This window comes from Hypanus sabinus, chromosome 16 (genome assembly GCF_030144855.1).
Source record: "Hypanus sabinus isolate sHypSab1 chromosome 16, sHypSab1.hap1, whole genome shotgun sequence".
Taxonomy (NCBI): domain Eukaryota; kingdom Metazoa; phylum Chordata; class Chondrichthyes; order Myliobatiformes; family Dasyatidae; genus Hypanus; species Hypanus sabinus.
In genome coordinates, this window is record NC_082721.1 from 2,508,555 (window position 1) to 2,534,913 (window position 26,359).

At 45.9% G+C, this 26,359-nt stretch overlaps 1 protein-coding gene across 12 annotated transcripts in view; it reads right to left on the bottom strand.

Moving 5' to 3' along the window:
* gatad2ab (GATA zinc finger domain containing 2Ab) overlaps positions 1 to 26,359 on the bottom strand; it is a 219,232-nt gene that overhangs the window by 36,942 nt on the left and 155,931 nt on the right. For 8 of the 12 annotated variants that reach the window (XM_059990978.1, XM_059990979.1, XM_059990970.1 and 5 more), the window contains 2 exons: positions 20,396 to 20,485; positions 5,792 to 5,923 (listed from right to left, as the gene is read on the bottom strand). In XM_059990978.1, coding sequence (XP_059846961.1) covers positions 5,792 to 5,923; positions 20,396 to 20,485 — 222 coding nt within the window. The remainder of the gene's footprint in view (positions 1 to 5,791; positions 5,924 to 20,395; positions 20,486 to 26,359) is intronic. The other 4 variants (XM_059990973.1, XM_059990975.1, XM_059990976.1 and 1 more) reach the window with 1 other exon arrangement.

Genomic DNA, 26,359 nt, shown 5'->3' on the forward strand with positions numbered 1-26,359 from the left:
GGAGGACAAGGTGGCGTGGACTATCCGGCAAGCTTATAGGAAAGGTCCCCCTCCATCCTTTGGGCAACTGATTAGAGAGGTGCGAGAGGAAGAGAGAGCGTTGGGGCGGAAAAGGGGCACGGGCCTACGGGAGCAATCCTCAGCGATACAGGAAGTGGTGGCTGAGTGGAGGAATGACAATCCCCCGGGGAGTAGGGAACCCCCTTTGGAGGGGAGGGACAGGGGAGGTACCTACTCTCAGGGGTGATCAGTGCAGTGGATTGGGAGCAGGAGCCGTCCTGGGAGAGGAGGGGCGGCCAGCAGTGTGTGCTTTAACTGTGGGAGAGAGGGGCATTTCAGGCGGGACTGTGGAAGGCCGAGGGTGTGCTATAGCTGTGGAGAGGAGGGTCACTTTAGGTGGGATTGTGAGAGACAAGGAGTCCCGCGGAGGACAAGCCCCCCTATGACTAAAAAGGGAGAGGTGTCGGGAAACTTAGGAGAGGCTCAGTGAGGGAACGGACTGGAGCCTCTGGAAGAACATGTTCCCAGAGATCAGCCGGAAGACCACCGGGTGCCCACGCCTCTATTCCGGATGGGCTGGTAGGACCCCGTGCCAGTGTGGGTCTACGGATAGAGGGAATTTACGCAAAAGCCGTTCTTGATACGGGATCGCAGGTGACCTTATTGTACCGGTCTTTCTACAATCAACATCTAAAGCATTTGCCCGTAACACCATTTGACGCCCTGCAGATTTGGGGTGTGAGCGAGGGTGACTACCCGTACGATGGGTACCTATCGGTGAGATTGGAGTTCTCGGAGGGCGATGTGGGAGTGTCGGAAGCTATTGAGACGTTGGTGTTGGTGTGTCCTGACCCGGTGGAAACCGGTGGTGCTGCCCTCCTGGTGGGGACTAACTCCCCAGTTGTGCGACGGCTCCTGGGAGCTTGTAAGGAGAAAGGGGGGGAAGACTTTCTGGAGACCCTCTCGGTGCATCCAGTGTTTCGAGCAGTGTTCGCAGAAGGGGTTGCTTCCCAAGGGCTGGACCCGGAGTGTAAACGAGGGACGGTGTGGTGTACGCAGGCGAGGCCCAAGGTGATCCGACCCGGGGAGGTAGCCCTAGTGATTCCCAGGAGTGCCGACGGGAGAAGCCCTGTTAGTAGACGCCCCAGACGATCTTGAAGGGGAGACACGATTTCCAGCGGGGGCGCTGGTGAGGCCCGAAGTGCAGAGACCAGGGGTGGTACATGCGAGGCGTATAGCTATAAGTGTCAGGAACACCACGGCAAGAGAAATCACCTTTAAGAGGGGAATGCCGCTGGCACATCTGTTCCCGGTGACGGTAATGTCCAGCGCACCAGTGCGGACCCCTAACGGGGAGGGATCGGAGCATCGAAGGGAGCTGACCGCTGAAGCCTTTAACTTCAGGGATTCCCCAGTGTCGCCGGAGTGGAAACGCAGGCTAGTGGAGAAGATGCTGAAGATGGAAGCTGTTTTTTCTCGGAGCGAGTTTGATGTTGGCTGCTCCAAAAGCACTCGCCACACCATCCGGGTGACGGAGGACACCCCATTCCGAGAGAGATCCCGGCGGCTGGCTCCGGCAGATGTTGAGGACGTGCGACAGCACTTGTGCAAGTTGAAGGAGGCCGGAATCATAGCTGAGTCTCGAAGTCCTTATGCGTCCCCAATAGTGGTGGCACGGAAGAAGAATGGGCGAGTGCGCATGTGTGTTGACTACAGGACGTTGAATCGGCGAACTGTCCCTGATCAATATACTGTCCCAAGAGTCGAGGATGCGTTGGACTGCCTGAGCGGTGCAAAGTGGTTCAGTGTGCTGGATTTAAGAAGTGGGTATTACCAGATCCCGATGAGTGCGGCCGATAAAGAGAAGACCGCTTTTATCTGCCCGCTGGGGTTCTTTCAGTTCGAACAAATGCCCCAAGGCATATCCGGAGCCCCAGCCACCTTCCAGAGGCTCATGGAGAGAACTGTGGGGGATATGAATCTGTTGGAGGTGCTGGTGTACCTGGACGATTTGATAGTGTTTGGATCGACTTTGGAGGAACATGAGGAGAGACTGTTGAAGGTGTTGGGCCGGCTTAATGAAGAAGGGTTGAAGCTTTCCCTGGACAAATGCCAGTTCTGCAAGTCGTCGGTTAACTACATTGGCCATATCATTTCGCGAGAGGGAGTGGCTACTGATCCAACCAAGATAGAGGCCGTGACCACCTGGCTGAGACCCCAGAAAGTGGGTGCTCTGCGCTCATTTTTGGGGTTCTGTGGATATTACCGGCGATTTGTGAAAGGATACGCCAAAGTGTGTCACCCGTTGACTCAGCTGTTGTGTGGCTATCCCCCGGTGGGGAAGAAGAGGACGGGGAACCAGAGGCAGGATGCTGGAGGATACTGGAACCCGGCGGAACCTTTTGGCTCGAGATGGGATGATCAATGTGAAGAGGCGTTCCGATCTTTGAAAAGGGCACTGACCCAGGCCCCGGTGTTGGCTTTTGCCGATCCCCAGAAGCCATATGTGCTGCACACGGATGCCAGCCGAGAGGGTCTCGGGGCTGTTCTGTACCAGGAGCATGGCAAAGCATTGAGGCCGGTAGCCTTTGTCAGCCGAAGCTTGTCGCCATCGGAGAGAAACTATCCCACTCACAAGTTGGAGTTCCTGGCGCTGAAGTGGGCGGTGGTGGACAAGCTGGGCGATTACCTTTACGGAGCCAAGTTTGAGGTGAGAACGGATAACAATCCTCTCACTTATATTTTGACTTCGGCAAAGCTGGATGCCACAGGACATCGGTGGCTGGCGGCATTGTCGGTATATGATTTCAGCCTGAGGTACCGCCCCGGAAGCAAGAATATCGATGCGGATGCATTGTCTCGTCGGGAGCCGGGGGAGGAGGAGAGGGACGAGGAGTGGGAGAGTGTCCCTGCCCCTGGAGTGAAGGCGATGTGTCAGTTTGTTATCACCGTGAAGGCCGAGGGAAGAGGGAGGCTGGAACGAGCCGTGGACCATTTGGGGGTTTTTGACGACGCCATACCCCTAGTTTACTGTGACCTGACCGCTCTGGGGACTAAACAGATGCCGGAACTGAGTCCGGGGGAAGTGGCAACTGCTCAGCAAAATGACCCGGGCATTGGCACAGTGTGGAGAGCGGTCGAGAAGGGGGATGGGGCATTGGCTGAGAAGGCGAAACACCCATACGTGCCTCTGTTGTTGAAGGAGTGGTCTCGGTTGAAGTTAAAGAACAAAATCTTGTACCGGGTAACGACGCCTCTGGACCAACCCCACTGTTGGCAACTGGTCCTGCCGGAGGAGTATCGCCAGACTGTACTCCAGGCCTTACATGATGATTCTGGACATTTGGGGGTGGAAAAGACATATGGATTACTCAAAGACCGGCTCTACTGGCCCCGGATGAGGGGGGACGTCGAAGAATACTGTAGGGGATGCCGTCGTTGCATCCAGAGGAAGACCCTGCCAGCGTTGTCGGCTCCACTGTCGCACTTGCAGAGTGCGGGACCTCTGGACCTGGTATGTATGGATTTCCTGTCGATTGAGCCTGACACCAGCAACACCGCGAATGTATTAGTCATCACCGATCATTACACTCGCTATGCTCAGGCATTTCCCACCAAGGATCAGAAGGCGACGACAGTGGCGAAGGTGTTATGGGAGAAGTACTTTGTGCATTACGGCCTTCCCAGGCGAATCCATAGTGATCAGGGGCGGGACTTTGAGAGCCGCCTTATCCAGGAATTACTGACTATGCTTGGGGTTGAGAAATCCAGGACTACCCCTTACCACCCACAGGGAGATCCTCAGCCAGAGAGATTCAACAGGACCCTGTTGGATATGCTCGGGACGCTGGAGATTGGGCAGAAAAGCAGGTGGAGTCGTCATATTGGACAATTGGTTCACTGTTACAATTGTACTCGCAATGATGCTACAGGGTATTCGCCCCATTATCTGATGTTTGGGCGGGAAGCGAGGTTGCCCATTGACGTGTGTTTTGGAGGTGGAGTGGGTGAATTTCCCGGGAAGTCCCATCTAAAGTACATGTCCGACATGAAGAGGGAGTTACAGCGGGCGTACGAGTTGGCCGAGGCGGCAGCTACCAAACAAAATCAGCGGAATAAGATGCGGTATGATCGAAAGGTGAAGTTTGTACAATTATTACCGGGCGACCGGGTCCTTTTACGGAATTTGGGACTCCCTGGTAAGCACAAGTTGGCAGATCGATGGGCGGCCAGCCCCTATGCAATAGAGAGCCAGATGCTGAACCTGCCAGTTTACCGGGTGAAACCCGAGGATGGAAAAGGGCCTATCAAGGTACTCCATAGGAATCACCTGCAACCACTGGGTCAAGCGGTGCAGGTGGATAAGGAGCCCGAGTGGGAGGTTACGCCCAGTACAAGGACTCTGCGAGGGAGCGGAGAACGGGAAGAGCCCGCTGCTGAAGAGCGGGGACGGGTCCCTCACCCGGGAATGGCTACCGATTCAGAGGAGGACGACTCAGATGAGTGGGTCCTGTTCCCATTCGCTGGTGCTCCAGTACCAGGAGAGGAGGCTCCTGGCCCTTCCCATACTGAATTGGGTGAGAGGAGGGAAGGTCTTGAGGGTCAGATGGAGAGGCAGCCTACATTGGTGGGAGAGAGGGTGGAACCTGAGCGTGAGCCGGAGAGATCTCGGGTGAGGGAGGACCCCTGTGAGGAAGGGGGTGCGGGTCTGTCAGGTAGACCTGGGGTGTCCAAGACAGTGGGTTCGCAGGTGACGAGGGAGCCCAGTGGGGCAGAAGGGGTATGGAGATCTCAGAGGATTAGGCGCCCCCCGGAGCGGTTGACATATGTGGTACCGGGAGAACCGAGTGTGATTTCTACTGCTCTGGGTAGTTATGTCACTGCCTTCTGCACCTGGGTTGGGTTTTGTGTGTTGCAAGAAGCTTTGGGGACCTCTAGTAATGCCATGAGGGCATGACATTTGCTGGTGGGGAGAGAATGTACAATGTCCTGGGTATGTTACTCAAAATGGCCTCTTTGGTTTGTTACAAGTAGGAATGTTTCTTTGTCGGATAAGTGTTTCTCTAGCCGTTGTTTCACTTTAGAATGGCTGATATGGTAATTGTATTCATTTGTTAATCAATGGGGAATGTCACTGTGTCTTGTGATGCTGGGAACTTGGGGGAGGGGTTTTCGCGGGTTTTTTTTTGGGAGAGGCGGAGGAAGACATCGAGGAAGGTGGACGTGTGCTGGACTGCTCGTAAGACCACCGGGGTGGTCCCAGGTGCGACGACCGGATGGGTCGATTGGTTCGTTGATTGAGCTCCAACGAGTGCACTAAACAGACTGAACTTTGATAAGTGGCGCCTTTCGTTTTTTTTCCTTGTGTATATATATTGTATTGCTTACTACTCTTTTTAATTTTAGTAAACTCTTTAAAGTGTATTTCATAATGGTATTTGTTGTGGATTTGATACTGTTGGCAGGCTCGAGGCGTAAACTCGATTCTCACAGCACCTGCGTGTACGGGAGGTGGGTTGGAGAGTGGCTGGATCCCTTTTTTCCCCTAGACATATACCAGCCTGTTGGGTAAGGGTTACACAGGACTACCTAATAAAGAGCCAATGAGTGATAGTGAAAGTGTGTCTATTCATTCTTATTGTAATTTATAGTAATTTCACTCCACTGTTGCTGCAAGATAACAAATTTCACAACTTATATCAGTAATAGTAAACTGATTTTGCTGGACACATTTCTCCGTTGAATGGTGTTAGACTTGGATGTTGTGCATCCCTCCCAGTCAGACACTTACCTGAGCTCCTCTCACTAATGGTGGCATCACGATCTGTGGGTTCTGCTGAGATCCAAGCTTTGAGGTCCCCTGTTGACCCCCACGAACCAACGGTGGTGGGATTACTGTTCCCACTGCACGTGTAGTGGTTACCTGCAAGACAGGTGTACACCTTTAGAAAGGGATTCTAACTACAACAAGCTATTGTACCACTGTCAATATTTTCCACCTTGCCAGGATGTACCAGGGTTCAAAGTTTATGGACACCATTTACCCTCTGCACTTTCCCCAAGGAGCCTTTATTGGTGTTTTAGGCTGGACATCGAGTGACAATAAAATCCTAATGCACCTCCCTCACATTTAATTCCATTGAAACTCAGGCCTAAAGACAATATACCCAGAACCACATTCTACCGGAGTACCATTAAGATTGTCCTGACCAGTTACATCATGGTCTGGTATAGGAAATGAAAAGCATCAGATCACAACAGATAGTGAGGTCTGATGAGGACATCATCATGGTCTCTCTCACTCACAGGGTCTCAGGGCATACATCAGAAATGCTGCATACGCAGTGCCTTCAGCATTGTCAAAGACTCTTTGCATCCTTCTCATAATCTCTTTCAACTCCTGCCATCAGTACTACAGACTAAGAACCAGAACTGTCAGGCTGGGTAACAACTTCTTGCCCCCAGGTTGTTAGGCTTCTGAGCACACTGCACGCATGTATACCCGGTCTTAATGTCCTGCTGCCTCTCGCTATCCCACTTCCCAACTCACAGACACACTCTTATCCTGCACTGGTCACTTTTCACTTTTACTGATGCTCCTTCACACATTTGTATGACAGCTTGTTTTATTATAATAGTGCCAGTAACATGATACTGTCAACTGCTAATCCAGACCATACCACTCAGGGACTTGTGTTATATTATTTTGTGATTGTATGTGCTGGTCTGTAACTATATGTGCAGTGAATTTGCTTACTGTGTTTTGCACCTTGGCTCCAGAGGGACAATGTTTCATTTAGCTGTAGTTCAAGTTGAAGTTTAATTGTCCATACTCATGAATACAGCCGAATGAAACAGCATTCCTCTGGGTCAAGGTGCAAAACACAGTACCAACAATCACACACAGCACAAGGTACATATAATACATATAAGATAGCAGTAAGCAGTCACACAAAAAAAATTATATAGACCAAGTTCCTGAGTGTCATGTCCGATAGTTTGCTAGTGACTGGATGTTGTCAGCAAGAACAAGCCTGCACCAAGACCAAGCCTGCGGCAAGAACAAAATCCAGCTCGTCTTCCATACAGCAAACACTGGCTAACAAAGATCCCCCTCATCTCTATTCTAAATGGATGTGCTTTTATTCTCAGGCTGTACAATCTGGTCTGAAACTCACCCACTTTCGGAAACATCCTCTCCACATCCACTCTATCTAAGCCTTTCAATATTCAATAGGTTTCAACAGATCCTCCATCATTTTTCTAAACTGCAGTGAATACACCACAGAACCATCAAACACTCCTCATATTTAACCCCTTTCATCCCTGGAAACATTCCTGTGAACTTTCTCTGGACTAAAAACATGCTAAATTTGTTAAATCCAGAAAAATTATACCAGTGCCCAAGAAGAACAGCACAAGCTGCCTCAACAACTATTGTTCAGTAGCACTCACATCTACAGTGAAGAAATCCTTTGAGAGATTGGTCATGGCTATAATCAACACCTATCTCAGGAAGGACCTGGACTCATTGCAATTTGCCTATTGCCACAATTGGTCAGCATCAGTCATGATCTCAATGGCCCTCCACGTGGCTTTGGATCACTTAGGCAATGCAAATATCTATGTCAGGAAGCTGTTTATTAACTAGAGCTCAATGCTTAACACCATCATTCTTACAGTCTTGACTGAAAAGCTACAGAACCTAGGCTTCTGTATCACCCTCTGCAACTGGATATCGACTTCCTAACTGGAAAACCACAATCTGTGTGGATTGGTAATAACATCACAACCTTGTTGGCAATCAACATTGTTGCACCACAGGGATGTGTGTGTAGTCCACTGCTCTACTCTCTCTACCCCCAAGATTGTGTGGCTAGGCATTGCTCAAATACCATCTACAAACTTGCTGATGGCAAAATTTCAGATGGTGAGGAAGGGCATACAGGGACGAGATACACCCATTAGTTGAGTGGTGTTGGAGCGACAACTGTGCACTCAACGTCAGCAAATCCAAAATGCTGATTATGAATTTCGGACAGGGCAAGACAAAGGAACACAAATGAATCCTCATAAAGGGATCAGAAGTAGAGAGGGTGAGCAACTTCAACTTCCTGGTTTTCAATATCTCTGAGGACCTCACCTGGATGCAACATATTGACACAGTTATAAAGAAGGCAAGACAGTGGCTATATTTCATTCAGAGATTGAGGAGATTTGATTTGTCAACTAAAACACTTGAAAACTTCTACAAATGTAATGTGGAGAGCAATGGAGAGCATTCTGACCAGCTGTATCACTGTCTGGTATGGCAGAGGGCAGCGGCACGCGATCAAAGGAAGGTGGTATCCATCGTTAAGGACCCCTCACCACCCAGGGCATGCCCTTTTTCTCAATGTTACCAAGGTAGGAGGTACAGAGCCAGAAGACACACACTCAGTGATTCAGGAACAGCTTCTTCCCCTCTGCCATCTGATTTCTCAATGGACATTCAGCTCATGAACATCACCTCACTAGTTTTTTTGTAATACCTATTTTAACTTAACTATTTAATACACACACATACTGTAATTCAGTTTTTCCCCTCTATATTTATCATGCATCTCACTATACTGCTGCCATAAAGTGAACAAATTTCACAACATATGAAGGTGTTATTCAACCCAACTCTGATTCTGAGGAAGTCCCACAAAGATAGAAGTCCTGTGCTCAGACATTAATAATCCTGCAAGTGCTGAGTTACTTACACTTCCTGGAGTCTCAATAGCAAATGTACATATTTATTTTATAACCTATATCAGTTACAAAGCAATAGTTTTCACCCAATTCTGAATTTGTAACCCTAGTCATACCTCCCACACCCCAACACAGGCAATGCAATACTTAGAATTGTCATCACTATTTGAATGTGGTATTAAGGCCACAAAGGAGAGCAGCAAAGTCCTGTGAATAGCAAGGAAGTAAAGGGTTAACTAATCCCGATTTTCATTTCTTAATAAATATAACCCAGGTCAGGAACAGAATGCCTCTCGAGATAACTTGCACCCCTATGTGAGGGTGACAGAACTTGTGTGTTTAACATTACCACAAACAACCTAACATTAATCTGTCAGCATCATACATGGGTGTAACTCAAGGGTGAGATGTCAGCATTCAAGCAGAGCTCACAAATGCTGTAGGAACTCACCACGCCAGCCAAAGGCAGCATCTATGGAAATGAATCAACAGTCGATGTTTTGAGCTGAGAGCCTTCATCAGGACCAGAAAATATGTGGGAAGAAGCCAGAATAAGAAGGTGGAGGAAGGGGGAGGTGGTGAAGCCAGCTGGGTGTGGAAGGGAATGAAGTATGAAGCTGAGAGGTGATAGGTGGAAAAGTCAAAGGACTGGGGAAGAAGGAATCTGATAGTAGAGGAGAGTGGACCATGGGAGAAAGAGAAGGTGGAGGGGCACGATGAGGAGGTGATAGACAGGTGAGGAGAAGAGGTAACAGGCCAGAGTGGGGAATTCAAGAAGAGGGAAGAGAAGGGGAAAAAATTATCGTTAGAGAAATCAGGTTGGAGACAATCCAGACGGAATAAGAGGTATTGCTCCTTTAACTTGAGAGTGGCCTCATTGAAGCAGAAGAGAAGGCCATGGACCAACATGGCAAAATGGGATTGGGGATGGGAATTGGAAGAGTTTTCTAGTTCAGCTGAGAGAAATTAATGCTGATTTCATTATGGTACAATTGCAACCAAACTAGATATGCTTTCAGTGGCAAAGCAATTTAGGACTTGAGTAAGAACCATGGCTGGACTCTTCTGAAAGCAAAAACAGATACTGAAACTCCACGAAATCCTCATTAATTCAGAAGATTCCCAATAGCAATTTAAACCAGAAACATCCCTTTTTCTTATTTCACATAAAACTTTTTCTAGTTAGGCCACATCTGGAGCTTTGCATACAGTTTTGGTCACCCCCATTATAGGAAGAACGTTGAGGCTTTGGAGACAGTGCAGAAGAGGTTTACCAGAATGCTGCCTGGATTAGAGGGCATGTACAATCTAAGCAGAGGTTGGACAAAATTAGGTTGCTTTCTCTGGAGCAGTGGAGACTGATGGGAGATTTGATAGAGGTTTAAGGTTATGCGAGGGATAGAGTAAACAGACGAGGTTTTCCTCAGGGTTGAAATATCTAATACCAGAGTGTATGCATTTATGGAGACAGGGTATTTTTAAAGGAGGAGATGTGAGGGACACACTTTTTTTAAAAATACACAGAGTGGTTGGTGCCTGGAACGTGCTGCCTGGGTACTTTTGAGAGAAGTTTAGAAAGGAACAAAAATGTGAGGGAAGTGGAAGGATGTCAATATTGTGTAGGCAGAAGGGTATTAATCAGTTGACTATTTGATTACTGGTTTATTTGGCTTGGCACAACATTGTGGGACGAAGTACCTGTTTCTGGGCTGTACTGTTCTACGTTTTATATCCACTGACATGAGTCAGTGTAGTTCAGACTGAGGGGGAAGTTCCGGTTTAATACTTCAGGCTAACAGGCACTCGTGACAGATCCATTCCCTCTGAAACACATCTTGAGGACCCTTGAAATTCTATAATTCAATCTTGCGTGGGACTGCCACTGATCCAAAACACTGATAGGATAGTGAAGCCAGTGCTGCATCATTATACTTCAACAATGGCCACTTTTTACATTTAGCAGCCCACTCTATTTCTTCTTCAGGCTGATGGGGCTTGTCAGCCATGGTTGGCAGCTCATCTAAAGAGAAGGAAAACTCTCATCTCAAACCTCCGCTGCCTTGCAGATATAACCACTCATGGGGAAGGCTTCGGGAGCAATCCCCAAAGAAAATCTGGAGCAGGAGTCCCTAAGGTAGACCTACAATGAGTACAATGCTAACTGGCAACTCCTACGATGCTGCGGGTACCAAACTGTATTGGTCTCTGTTGTTCCATTGGATTCATCAGCTGCATGGAGAGGGGAGCCTGCTGTACTGGCAACAACTTGCTCTCCATTTTGCACTGCCCTGGCTTGCCTATCGACTTAGACATCTAGGAAGCAACATCCATTGTTGATCCAAACCCATGGAGGGCCACTCTATTTGTTGTGCCTCTCCGCCACATTGCGCGTATGAGTAATTCATTCCTAGGATCCTGTCCTTTGTCTTTATAAATTCGCTTTTGATGAATGAAAGGGAAATAGGTGCAGCCATCAAGCCCTTAGTACTCTGCACAATGCAGCGGCCACCACAGAGCAACAGTTGGTATATTTATTAAACCTGCACACTGCCGGGTGGCAGCATATCTCTAACTTGGACTTTAATGATGGAGCTGGTGGAGTTTACAACCCTCTACAGCCTCTTGGTATCTTGTGGATTGGAGTCCCATAGCAGATACTGATGCAACCAGTGAGAATGCCCCATCTCTCGTCAGCTATTTCCCCAGGGAGGGAAACTGGGATGCACAACCCCCAAACCACAACTGCAATCTTAGAGCCAGGAAGCCATTTCGGCTTCCCCCTCCCTCTCTGTATGAAGGCCTCAAGCAATTGCTGTTCATCTTTATGATTCGGAGCAAGAAGGCTGCGAGTGAATGGCTAATTTCCGGAGCAAAGGCAGTTTTACTACTCGGGGTAAAAGATAGGCAAGACTGCGCAGGCCCGTGACGTCAGCCAGTAGAGTGGGAAAGGTTTAAAAAGAAGACCGCCATATCCAGCGGGCAGTAGAGTGATAGGGCTTTGGCGGTAATGGTACAAGGCAAGGTAGGTTTACTTGTGTTATTTGCGGAAAGGAGGAAGTATGTTTGTGAGGCCAGTTTCTGTGCTCGGTGTCAGATGTGGGAGGTCCTGGAGTCTCCCAGCCTCCTGGACGGCCATATCTGCACCTGGTGTGTTGAGCTGCAGCTCCTAAGGGACTGAGTTAGGGAACTGGAGATGTAGCTTGATGACCTTCGCCTAGTCAGGGAGAGCGAGGATGTGATAGAAAGGAATTATAGGCAGGTGGTTACACCAGGGCCACAGGAGACACAGACAAGTGGGCCACAGTCAGGAGGGGGAAAGGAAGAGTCACGTACTAGAGAGTACCCCTTGACAATAAATAATACTGTTTGAGCACTGTTGGGGGGGGGGGGGAACAGCCTACCTGGGGGAAGCAACGGTGGCCATGCCTCTGGCACAGAGTCTGGCCCTGTGGCTCAGAAAGGTAGGGAAAGGAAGAGGAAGGCAGTAGTGACAGGCACCTCTATAGTTAGGGGATCAGACAGGCGATTCTGTGGACGCAGGAGAGAAACTCAGATGGTAGTTTGCCTCCCAGGTGCCAGGGTCCGGGATGTTTCCGATCGCTCCAAGATATCCTGCAGTGGGAGGGAGAACAGCCAGAGGTTGCAGTACATATTGGTAACAATGACATAGGTAGGAAAAGGGAAGAGGTCCCGAAAAAAGACTACAGGGAGTTAGGAAGGAAGTTGAGAAGCAGGACGACAAAGGTAGTAATCTTGGGATTACTGCCTGTGCCACGCAACAGTGAGAATAGGAATAGAATGAGATAGAGGATAAATGCGTGGCTGAGGGATTGGAGAAGGAGGCAGGAATTCAGATTTCTGGATTATTGGGACCTCTATTGGGGCAGGTGTGACCTGTATAAAAAGGGCAGGTTGCACTTGAATCTCAGGGGGACCAATATCCTGGCAGGGAGGTTTGCTAAGGCTACTGAGGAGAGTTTAAACTAGAATTGTTGGGGGGTGGGAACCGAACTGAAGAGACTGGGGAAGAGGAGGTTGGCTCAGAAATAGAGAAAGCTTGTAGACAGTCCAAGAGGGAGGATAGGCAGGTGATAAGAGAAGGGACGCGCTCAGACCAAAGGTTTGAGATGTGTTTATTTTAATGCAAGGAGTGTTATGAACAAAGCGGATGAGCTTAGAGTGTGGATCAGTGTTGGAGATATAATGTGGTGGCCATTACAAAGACTTGGATGGCTCAGGGTCAGGAATGGTTACTTCAAGTGCTGGGTTTTAGATGTTTCAGAAAGGCCAGGGAGGGAGGCAAAAGAGGTGGGGGCATGGCACTGTTGATCAGAGAGTGTCACAGCTGCAGAAAAGGTGAACGTCATGGAGGGATTGTCTACAGAGTTTCTGTGGGTGGAAGTTAGGAACAGGAAGGGGTCAATAACTTTACTGGGTGTATTTTATAGGCCGCCCAATAGTAACAGGGATATCGAGGAGCAGATCAGGAAACAGATCCTGGAAAGGTGTAATAATAACAGAGTTGTCCTGTTGGTAGACTTTAATTTCCCAAATATTGATGGGCATCTCCCTAGAGCAAGGGGTTTAGATGGGGTGGAGTTTGTTAGGTGTGTGCCGAAGGGTTTCTTGACACAATATGTAGGTAAGCCTACAAGAGCAGAGGCTGTACTTGATTTGGTATTGGGAAATGAACCTGGTCAGGTGTCAGATAGCTCAGTGGGAGAGCATTTTGGAGATAGTGATCATAATTCTATCTCCTTTACAAAAGCATTGGATAGAGATAGGAACAGACAAGTTAGAAAAGCGTTTAATTGGATTAAGGGAAATTATGAGGCTATCAGGCAGGAAATTGTAAGCTTATATTGGAAACATATGTTCCCAGGGAAAAGTACGGAAGAAATGTGGCAAATGTTCAGGGCATATTTGTGTGGAGTTCTGCATAGGTATGTTCCAATGAGACGGGAAAGTTATAGTAGGGTAAAAGAACCGTGGTGTACAAAGGCTGTAATAAATCTAGTCAAGAAGAAAAGCTTACAAAAGGTTCAGAGAGCTAGGTAATGTTAGAGAGCTAGAAGACTATAAGGCTAATAGGAAGGAGCTTAAGAAGTAAATTAGGAGAGCCAGAAGGGGCCATGAGAAGGTGGGCAGGATTAAGGAAAACACCAAGGCATTCTGCAAGTATGTGAAGAGCAAGAGGATAAGATGTGGAAGAATAGGATCTATCAAGTGTGACAGTGGGAAAGTGTGTATGGAACCAGAGGACATAGCAGAGGTACTTAATGAATACTTTACTTCAGTATTCACTATGGAAAAGGATCTTGGTGACTGTAGTGTTGACTTGCAGCAGACTGAAAAGCTTGAGCATGTAGATATTAAGAAAGAGGATGTACTGGAGCTTTTGCAAAGCACCAAGTTGGATAAGTCACCAGGATCGGATGAGATGTACCCCAGGCTACTGTGGGAGGCGAGGGAGGAGATTGCTGAGCCTCTGGTGATAATCTTTGCATCATCAATGGGGACGGGAGAGGTTCCAGAGGATTGGAGGGTTGCAGATGTTGTTCCTTTATTCAAGAAAGGGAGTAGAAATAGCCCAGGAAATTATAGACCAGTGAGCCTTACCTCAGTGGTTGGTAAGTTGATGGAGAAGATCCTGAGAGGCAGGATTTATGAACATTTGGAGAGGTATAAAATGATTAGGAATAGTCAGCATGGCTTTGTCAAGGGCAAGTCGTGCCTTATGAGCCTGATTGAGTTTTTTTGAGAATGTGACTAAACACATTGATGAAGGTAGAGCCATAGATGTAGTGTATATGGATTTCAGCAAGGCATTTGATAAGGTATCCCATGCAAGGCTTATTGAGAAAGTAAAGAGGCATGGGATCTAAGGGGACATTGCTTTGTGGATCCAGAACTGGCTTGCCCGCAGAAGGAAAAGAGTGGTTGCAGACGGGTCACATTCTGCATGGAGGTCGGTCATCAGTGGAGTGTCTCAGGGATCTGTTCTGGGGCCCTTACTTTTTGTGATTTTTATAAATGACCTGGATAAGGAAGTGGAGGGATGGGTTAGTAAGTTTGCTGATGACACAAAGGTTGGAGGTGTTGTGGGTAGTGTGGAGGGCTGTCAAGAGGTTACAGCGGGACATTGATAGGAAGGAAAACTGGGCTGAGAAGTGGCAGATGGAGTTCAACCCAGATAAGTGTGAAAAGGTTCATTTTGGTAGGTCAAATATGATGGCAGAATACAGTATTAATGATAAGACTCTTGGCAGTGTGGAGGATCAGAGGTATCTTGGGGTCCGAGTCCACAGGACGCTCAAAGCAGCTGCGCAGGTTGACTGTGGTTAAGAAGGCATAGTGTATTGGCCTTCATCAATTGTGGAATTGAATTTAGGAGCCGAGAGGTAATGTTGCAGCTATATTGGACCCTGGTGAGACCCCACTTGGAGTACTGTGCTCAGTTCTGGTCACCTCACTGCAGGAAGGATGTGGAAGCCATAGAAAGAGCGCAGTGTTGATTTACAAGGATGTTGCCTGGATTGGGGAGCATGTCTTATGAGAATAGGTTGAGCGAACTCGGCCTTCTCTCCTTGGAGCGACGGAGGATGAGAGGTGACCTGATAGAGCTGTATAAGATGATGAGAGGCATTGATCGTATGGATAGTCAGAGGCCTTTTTCCAGGGCTGAAATGGTTGCCACAAGAGGACACAGGTTTAAGGTGCTAGGAAGTAAGTACAGAGGAGATGTCAAGGGTAAGTTTTATACTCAGAGTGGTGAGTGCGTGGAATGGGCTGCTGGCATTGGTGGTGGAGGTGGATACGATAGGGCATAGGTGTCAAACTCAAGGCCCGCGGGCCATATCCGGCCCGCGAGATAATTTTAGATGGATCTATTATTTTAATTATTAATGGCCCGGTGATATGAAGCTTATGATTGTAAGTTAATACCAGTCATAAAAATAATGCTTGCTCAGCAGTCTTCTTCATAAGAAACGGAATTTGTGAAGTGAAACACTTTGTAGTTATAGCAGAGACTGAGACACATGAGAACAGGCTGAAAAAACGGAGGCAATGAAAGCTGCGTTCGCATGCGCCCGACTGATCCGGCCTGCATGAAGCTGCATTTTGCCCAATGCAATCCGGCCCGTGACCTAAAATGAGTTTGACACCCCTGCGATAGGGTCTTTTAAGAGACTTTTGGATAGGTACATGGAGCTTAGAAAAATAGAGGGTTATAGGTAAGCCTAGTAATTTCTAAGGTAGGGACTTGCTTGACACAACTTTGTGGGCCGAATGGCATGTATTGTGCTGTAGGTTTTCTATGTTTCTGTAAGACCATAAGCCATAGGAACAGTATTAGACCATTTGGCTCATCAAGTCTGTACCAGCATTCCATTGATAATTTACTTCCTCATCAACCCCATTCTCCTGCCCATAACTCTGATGCACAGACTGAAGAATCAATCAATGTCCGCTTCATATATACTCAATAATTTGGCCTCCACAGCTGTATGTGGTGATGAATTCCACAAATTCACTACCCTCTGGTCCTAGACTCTCAAAATAGGAAACATCCTCGCCACGTCCACTCTATCTAGGCCTTTCAATATTCCTTATTAATGAAATATCCCACTCACTCTTTTAAACTTCAGTGAAAACAGGCCCAGAACCATCAAAAGCTCCTCATATGTTAACCCTTTCACTCCTGAAATCATTCTCATGAACCTCCTCTGAACCCTCTCCAACGCCAGTGCATCTATTCTTAGGTAAGGGGATCAAAACTGCTCATAATACTCTGACTGCGGTCTGACCAATAACTTATAAAGCAATGTTTTATGTTCTTGCTGTAGAAACTTTACAGCCCCATTACCTGAATTCTTAAAACAGGGGAAGTTATTTTCAACCCAGGAAGAAGAGTTCACTGCCTAACAGCTTTTCCCAGCCCAGACCCACTGCAGGTCCATGGTGGTAAAGCCTTCACCATCATTCAGCACATCTGCATGGAGTGCTGAAGCAGGAAAGCAGCATCCCTCATCAAGGACCCTCACCATTCTGAGTGCTTAGACACTCAGGTGGCCAAAAAGATGGTGAAGAACACTCGTTGTATGTTGAATTTTCACCATTACAGTGTTTTCGTCTTGCAGTAGATACATACCGTAGAATTTTAAAGAGCTTGGTGGTTCCACCACCTCACACATCCCCATTTACCAGGGTTGAACAAAGTACACTGCAACACTTGCTGTACTTACTAACCCACTCCTCCATACCCCAACCATCACTACTTTACAATTTCCTATAAGAGTAGCCACTCCTGTGCCTAGAGTCATTTTATGGACATACAGTCCATTTATGTATGTTACATATTTATACATTAAGTTTTTTTGAGCTGTATCGGATCCAGAGTAACAATTATTTCGTTCTCCTTTCCATGTGTACTTTTCTTCCACAATTTTGGAGATAGTGACCACAATTCCATCTCCTTTACCATGGTACTGGACAGGGATAGGAACAGACAAGTTAGGGAAACATTTAATTGGAGTAAGGGGAAATATGAGGCCATCAGGCAGGAACTTAGAAGCATAAGTTGGAAACAGATGTTCTCAGGGAGACATGTAGAAAAATGTGGCAAATGTTCAGAGGATATTTGTGTGGGGTTCTGCATTCATACTGTTCAATGAGACAGGGAAAGGATGGTAAGTACAGGAACTGTGGTGTATAAAAGCCGTTGTAAATCTAGTCAAGAAGAAAAGAAGAGCTTACAAAAGGTTCAAAAAACTAGGTAATGATAGAGATCTAGAAGATTATAGGCTAGCAGGAAGGAGCATAACAATGAAATTAGGAGAGCCAGAAGGAGCCATGAGAAGGCCTTGGTGGGTAGGATTAAGGAAAACCCCAAGGCATTCTGCAAGTATGTGAAGAGCAAGAGGATAAGATCTGAGAGAATAGGACCAATCAAGTGTGACAATGGAAAAGTGTGTATGGAACTGGAGGAGATGGCAGAGGTGCTTAATGAATCCTTTGATTCAGTATTCATAATGAAAAAGGATCTAAGTGATTGCGGGAATGACTTGCAGTGGACTGAAAAGCTTGAGCGTGTAGATATTAAAGAAGTGGATGTGTGGGAGCTTTTGCAAAGCATCAAGTTGGATAAGTCACTGGCACTGGACGAGATGTACACCAGGCTTCTGTGGGAACCAAGGGAGGAGATTGCTGAGCCTCTGGCAATGATTTTTGCATCATCAATGAGGACAGAAGAGGTTCGGGAGGATTAAAGAGTTGTGGATGTTGTTCCTTTATTCAAGAAAGGGAGTAGGGATAAACCCAGGAAATTATAAACCAGTGAGTCCTACTTCAGTGGTTGGTAAGTTGATGGAGAAGATCCTGAGAGCAGGATTTATGAACATTTGGAGAGGTATAATATGATTAGGAATAGTCAGCATGGCTTTGTCAAGGGCAGGTCGTGGCTTACGAGCCTGATTGAATTTTTTGAGGATGTGACTAAACACATTGATGAAGGTAGAGCCATAGATGTAGTGTATATGGATTTCAGCAAGGCATTTGATAAGGTACCCATGCAAGGCTTATTGAGAAAGTAAGGAGGCATGGGATCCAAGGGAACATTGCTTTGTGGATCCAGAAATGGCTTGCCCACAGAAGGCAAAGAGTGGTTGTAGACGGGTCATAGTCTGCATGAAGGTCGATGACCAGTGGTGTGCCTCAGGGATCTGTTCTGGGATCCCTCCTCTGAGATTTTTATAAATGACCTGGATGAGGAAGTGGAGGGATGGGTTCATAAATTTGCCAATGACACAAAGGTTGGGGGTGTTGTGGATAGTGTGGAGGGCTGTCAGAGGTTACAACGGGACATTGATAGCATGCAAAACTGGGCAGAGAAGTGGCAGATGGAGTTCAACCCAGATAATTGTGAGGTGGTTCATTTTGGTAGGTCAAATGCGATGGCAGAAAATAGTATTAATGGTAAGACTCTTGGCAGTGCGGAGGATCAACGGGATCTTGGGGTCCGAGTCCACTGGAAACTCAAAGCTGCTACGCAGGTTGACTCTGTGGTTAAGAAGGCATACAGTGCATTGGCCTTCATCAATCATGGGATTGAGTTTAAAAGCCGAGAGGTAATGTTGCAGCTATACAGGACCCTGGTCAGACAGACCCCACTTAGAGTACTGTGTTCAAATCTGGACGTCACACTATAGGAAGGACGTGGAAACCATAGAAAGGGTGCAGAGGAGATTTACAAGGATGTTGCCTGGATTGGGGAGCATGCCTTATGAGAATAGGTTGAGTGAACTCAGCCTTTTCTCCTTGGAGTGAAGGAGGATGAGAGGCGACCTGATAGAGGTGTACAAGTTAATGAGAGGGATTGATCGTGTGGATAGTCAGAGGCTTTCCCCAGGGCTGAAATGGCTGGTACAAGAGGGCATAGTTTTAAGGTGCTTGGAAGTAGGTACAGAGGAGATGTCAGGGGTAAGTTTTTTACTCAGAGTGTCATGAATGTGTGGAATGGGCTGCTGGCGGCGGCAGTGGAGGCGGAAATGATAGGGTCTTTTAAGAGACTCCTGGATGGATACATGCCTAGGTAGTTCTAAGGTAAGGACATGTTCGGCACAGCTTTGTGGGCTGAAGGGCCTCTATTGTGCTATAAGTTTTCTATGTTTCTAATATTTGAGATTATATGTAGGGCTGCTACTAGGCTGAAATGCCATGAATACTTGAAGGAATCCTCTCAAGTTGGTCAGATTTTAATAAGATGGCCTTCAGATTACTACCAACCTGTACCCACCAGTTAAAGTGCTCAAAATTCAGCCTCTGTTCACAGTCCAAAATTAGAAGAGAATTGCATAGGTCTCCACAATTCAATTCATTGCATGCCATGAAATTCTAGTAATAACACTGTTGATGCAACACATGCATGAAGGGATGACAATGGCTTCCATTCTGTTGATTAGTCATTCTTCTAGTTTATGTTCAGCCTTGCAATGGCTAATTTCTGCTATCTCTCTCATGCCAATGGCATTTGGAGGGGCCACAGCGCAGGGTCGGAAGAAGCCACTGGAAGTTGCAAACTCAGCCAGCTCCATCATGGGCACTAGCCTCTCCAGCACTGAGGACACCTTGAGGAAGCAATGCCTCAAAAAGGCGGCATCGATCATTAAGATGCCCCATCACCCAGGACACACCATCTTCTCATTACTACCATCAAGGAGGAGGTACAGGAACTTGAAGGCACACACTCAACATTTCAGAACCAGCCATCAGATTTCTGAATGGATAATGAACCCATGAATATTATCTCTTTTTCTTGCACTACTTTACTTTTTTTATATTTTCTCATTGTAATTTATAGTATTTTTTATTATTATAATATATAGCAATGTGTTGTTGCTGCAAAAAAAAAATTCACAACATATGCTGGTGATATTAAACTTGATTCTGATTCAGTTTCAGTTTTGATGTTAGACTAACATGTACTGGGTCCTGCAATGCAAGCCCCTGACATTGAAGAGCAGCCTCCTTGCTCATCAACCCCCATTCACCCTGACAGGGGTATTCCTTAATTGCAGCTCCCTCACACCACCACACCACCCATTCCCCAGCTTCGACACTCAATCCCAGATGCTGGCAAGGCCCCAGTTGCTACACTAACCTGGAAGTTGGGTTTGCCAGTGGGAACGTGCAGCGTTCCCCGGACCAGCGGGGGTGGGGTGGCCAAGGCAGTGCCTGTCGAGACAGCAGGCTGGGAAGAGATATTGGAGAGAAGCACAAACACACATGAGAAAGCCAAGGAGCAAAAAGAACACAAACACATTGCCTGTTTGAAGAGATATTCTGTTGAAATCACTCAAGTGCATCAGGCTGGATAGGTCAGTTGTTAAAAAACCAAACGTAATACATCTTCCAATCCAATCAATATTCATCAACAAAAATCTTCCCAATTTTTCACCATCTCTACGGTCCCCTGCATCCAGGTCAGCAGTATCAAAGTTGCCACGCAAGTTGACGGGGTGGTTAAGAAGGTGTATGGGTGTGTTGGCCTGCAATACTCGCGGGATTGAGCTCAAGAGGCCGCATGGTTATGTTACAGCTCCTTAAAACTCTGCACACACCCAACCACGACTGCTTTATCATCTCCTGTCAGTCACCTTACATACAGACACTCCTGTGCCTAGTTTCACTTCACGGACATACAATCAGTACGTGTATATAAGCTATCTTATGTATTTATACAGTTATTTGTTTTTTAAAATTATTATTGCAGCTTTTTTGTGTTACATTGGATCTGAAATAATTATTTTGTTCTCTTTTGTACTTATATCCTAGAAATAACATTAAATAATCTTGAATCTTAGACTACATTTGGTGTATTGTGTTCAGTTATGGTCACCTCATTATAGGAAGGACGTGAAAGTTTAGAGAGGGTGCACAGGAGATTTACCAGGATGCTGTCTGGATTAGAGAACATTTCTTTTGAGGATAGGCTGAACAAACTAAGGATCTTCTCTTTGGAGCAAGGGAGGATGAGAGGTGACTTAATAGAGGTGTAAAAGATGATAAGAGGCATTGGCAGTATGGAGAGCCACCTTTTCCCAGGACAGAAAAGGCTAATACAAGAGGAGGAAAAAAACGTGATTGGTGGAAAATATAGGGGGATGTCAGAGGTAGGTTTTTACACAGAGAGTAGTGGGTGTGTGGAATGTGCTGCCAGGGGAATTAGAAAAACATAGAAAATGTACAGAACCAAAGAGGCCCTTTGGCCCACAATGCTGTGCCGAACATGTACTTACTTTAGAAATTACCTCGGATTACCGATAGCCCTCTATTTTTAAACTCTCTTAAAAGACCCTATTGCATCAGCCTCCGCCACCATTGCAGGCAGCCCATTCCATGCACTCAGCACTCTTAAACAGGCACATGGCTGATAGGGTTATGTGGGAGCGAAGAGTTAGATTGATCTTAAAGTTGGTTAAAAGGGCAGCCCATCTGGGCCGAATGGCCTGTACTGTGCTCTTCTATGTTCTAAGTTGCCCTCAGGTCTGAAGGATTGTATCTGAGAACAGTGAACCATTTTCCCCTTGCCGAAACTAGATTCAATGGGGATCCTGAAGTGAGGAGGACACTGGTCCTGTCCATTGTACCACAAAGAACCTCCAGACCTTGATCCAGCATTTTCAGCTGTCCACCCTCTTTCTTTCCTCACTGGACACGACCTCCACCAGCACTCAGAACAGAGCGAGGTCACATCTGCTTGGCCTAACTTAGTTACCCATTCACTTACTATCTGAATCTGAGATTCTTCCCCAAAAATAAATATTTGCACAGAAATCTTCCTTGTGCTTAGAAAAGTATTTTTACCCTTGACTTTTTACCTTATTTTTTTAAAAGAGAAATTTCTGACTATTCCCAAACCACTGAACTGATTTCTAATTCTACAGCGAGCTCCACCTCCACACACAGAAAATATGAGCACGAGGCCCCACAAAACTGATGTCACTCACTAATGGAACGTCCCTTCTTCATCCAATGATAAAACAGGCTGTGGCTAACATCACAGTGGAGATCACTGGATGAATTTCTCAATCTAACAGTGTTCTCAACCCTACTATAGTAAAGGTGTTATTAAACTAGGAAATGTGCCGGAAAGATTTACCAGGAGTTGCCTGGCCTGAGTTATGATGAGAGATTGCACAGCTGAGGACTTTATTCCCTGAAACATTGGAGTTTGAAGGGTGATCTCATAGAGGCATACACAGGGTGAAAGTACATACTTCTTTTCCCAGGGAAGGGCTGTTGAAAAAAAGACGACATAGGTTTGAGATCAGAGGCAAGATATTTAAAATGGTCATCAGGGGTGGCTTTTTCAGGGTGGCGGTCATTATGAATGAGCACATCGCAGCGGTTAGCACGATATTATTACAGCACTGGGCATCAGAGTTTGGAGTTCAACCTGACATACAAGAATACATGGGTTTCCTCTGGGTGCTCTGAATTCCTCTCACAGTCAAAAGTCGTATTGGTTAGTAGGTTAATTGGTCATTGTAAATCGTCCTGTGATTAGGTCACGGTTAAATTGAGAGTTGCTGGTGCATGTCTCAAAGGGCTGGAAGGGCTGTATCTTTAAATAAAAATAAGTAGTGGTTGAGGTGCAACCTTTAAAAACCACCTAGTTAAGTGCATGGATAGGAGGAATTTAGAGTGTTGTGGACTGATGAGACTAGCTTGTTGGGCGTGGATGAGTTGGGCTGAAGGCCCTGTTTCCCTGCAGTAGGACTGTACTGTGTGCTGCACTTTTCTATGACTCTAATGTTCTAGAGACAGTAATAATAAACCAGGTAATGTGGAAAACTCACCGCTCGCTCCCATCAATACAATGCTACAATTCTCCTCACGGCAGAACTATTTCAACAATTTGCTCACAGTAACTATTGCCATGTTTGACATCATTGCCAGAGGAAAGCTCTGCTCACGTTCAAATAAGATGAGCGAAAAGCAGCAACCAAGCAAAAATCACCTTTAAAAGGTGATGCCTCAAAAAGGCAGCATCCATCACTAAAGGCTTCCATCACCTAGGACATGCCCTCTTCTCATTGCTACATCAAGGTGATGGTACAGGAGTCTGAAGATAGGCACTTATCATTTCAGGAATGATTTCTTCCACTCTGCTATCAGAATTATGAATAGATGGAACCCATAAACACCTCATAATTTTTCTTTTTGCTTGGTCTCTTTTTGCACTATATAAATGCACACATGCATACATATATGTATGTATGTATGTGCATATATTTTTATTTTACCACTACTTAATTTAATTTTATATACAACTTATTGTAATATATGGCTTTATTATATATTGCAGTGTACGGCTGCCACAAAATTACAAATTTCTCAACATGTCAGTGATATTACACCAGATTCTGATAAATATGAAACTTTTACACAGTTTGCATAATTCATATTAACAAGGCCAGTAAAGAGATTTATGCAAAAGACTAGTGTTTAGAACAAGATACCTCTTCAAACATTTCATATGCAGCTTAAGCAAGTCACAAGAAGGTTTGTAAGGCAATAGCTGGCAGTGAAAGAGAACAAGGTGAGCAACTTAACCATTGTAAACAAACAGCCACCCCCCAGGGGCTCTTACAACAAGCACTCCATCATGTTATTTACAAAACTCAGGGGTTGAATTTCCCCCTTGTTTCCCTGTCATCACTGTCTCCCATTGATTCTCTGCAGACTGCTGCAGGGGGACGCGTAACAGAGGACAAGGCACATGCAGCAGCCATTCTCAGTGACAGCATGGCGAGTACCGACATACTATGTGATACTACAAGCGAACCTACAAAAGGCACATCCATCATTAAGGACCCCCATCACTTAGGACATGCCCTCTTATCTATCAACAGGGAGGAAGTACAGGGGCCTAAAGACCCACACTCAACATTTCAGGAACAGCTTCTTCTTCTTCACCATCAGATTTTAATCTATCCATGAACACTACTTAATTATTTTTGTTGTTTTTTTTAATTAACTGAATTTTTATATATACTTACTACAATTTATCATTTTTAATTATTATGTTGCAATGTACTTCGGCCACAAAACAAATTTCATGACATATGCCCGTGACAATAAACCTGATTCTGAGCCTGTGGGATTTTCCCCATTATCTCTGAATTTTTGGAAAATATGCAGCATAGGAGAATGACGAATGCTGAGGACTGTGGGAGAGTTTCTCATCTCCAATTCTAGGATTGCCAGGGAACTGGAAAATGCTGCCACCACCCCCACCAACACCAATCCAGAGTGAAACAGATTACTTTTACACCTACTGATAGCCACTGATGAGGCAACTAAGTTATGCTAGTTGTCATTTTAAATGTGATTTCTGATCAGGTTAACTTCATTTAAACAAAGGTTACAGAATCAAGGCAGGTAAACACAGTTAAGATGTGGGTTGGATGTGATTGGTCCATGTTCCCACATCACAATGAGCATGTGCACATCTGATTGGTGTACAATGGTTGCATTACTCAGTGGTACCAATAGAGGGCACCTATTGACCACATCACAATAAAACTTTGCCCACTTCCAGTGTCAATCTGAATCTAGAATCCAGAATCCAAGATGTAACCACAAACAAGAGAAAATCTGCAGACCCTGGAAATCCGAGCAACACACAAAATGCTGGAGGAACTTAGCAGGTGAGGCAGCATCTAGGAAAAGAGTACAGTTAATGTTTCGGCCCGAAACAGCGACAGTACTCTTTTCCTGGATGTTGCCTGGCCTGCTGAGTTCCTCCAGCATTTTGTGTCTTTCTCAGGATCTAACAGAATCTTTGCATATAGACGGATCTAGGAGAAGTTTTATAGGAAGTAAGCAACTGAAATCTGTGCAACCATTCTAATTCAAAAATTACGAAATTATTTTCAAGAGTGTGGACAAACAAACTTATCAATTAGTGGGCAGTAATCAAAGGTTAAAATGGAAACAAGTGGAAACAAAACCATTCGGCCCACTGAGCCTGCTCCATGGCTGATTTATTTTCCCTTTCAACCCCATTCTTCTGCCTTCTCCCAGTAACCTTTGACATCCTTACTAATTAAGAACCAATCAACCTCCGCTTTAAATATACCCAATGACTTGGCTTCCACAGCTGTCGGTGGCAATGAATTCCACAGATTTTCCACCCTCTGGCCCTTACCCACCTTCATTACAATTGATTGGTTCTAGTTTCTGGAATGGAATTGTAAAATCAATTGTCAGCAATGATACAAACTACAGTAACAACATTACTGCTTGAATCCTATTAAAAGGAGAACAGAGTCTCAATAAACAATCTGTTCTAATTCAGCATCATGTTCAGCAACTCTGTAGCCTGTTCCTGTGCTGTATTGTTTGTATTCTGTACAGGAATGCCTTCAGACCCTTTAGTCTTGCTGACGTTGTAGTCAATGGGCTCCTGTCAACTCATCTACCAATCAGACTTTCACCAGCTCTCTAAGGATGTAATTCTAAGGATTTATCAGGCATTGGTTCAACTGCACTTGGGAGTATTGTAAGCAGTTTGGATCCTTTATCTAAGAAAAATTTGGAGAGGGTCCGGAGAAAGTTCACGAAAATGATCCCAGGAATAAAGAGGTTAATGTATGAGAAATGTTTGATGGTCTGGGCCTGTACGCACTGGAGCTTAAATGAATGAGGGAAATCTCACTGAAAGGCCTCGATATAGAGTTGATGTAGAGGATGTTTCTCTTAGTGGGGGTGTCCAGGACCAGAGGGCACAGCCTCAGAATAGAGGGAACTCCATTTAGAACAGAGATAAGGAAGAACTTCTTGAGCCAAAGGATGGTGAACTTGTGCAATTCATTGCCACAGACAGCTATGAAGATCAAATCATTGAGTAATTTAAAGTGGAGGTCGATAGGTTCTTGATTGGTCTGGGCTTCACAGGTAACAGGAAGAAGAGAGGAAAATGGAGCTGAGAGGGTTAATAATCAGCTATGATGGAATAGCAGAGCAGACTCAATGGGTGTGTAACAAGCTGGAGGAACTCAGCAGGTCGGGCAGCATCTGTGGAAATGAACAGTCAACGTTTTGGGCCGATGAGACC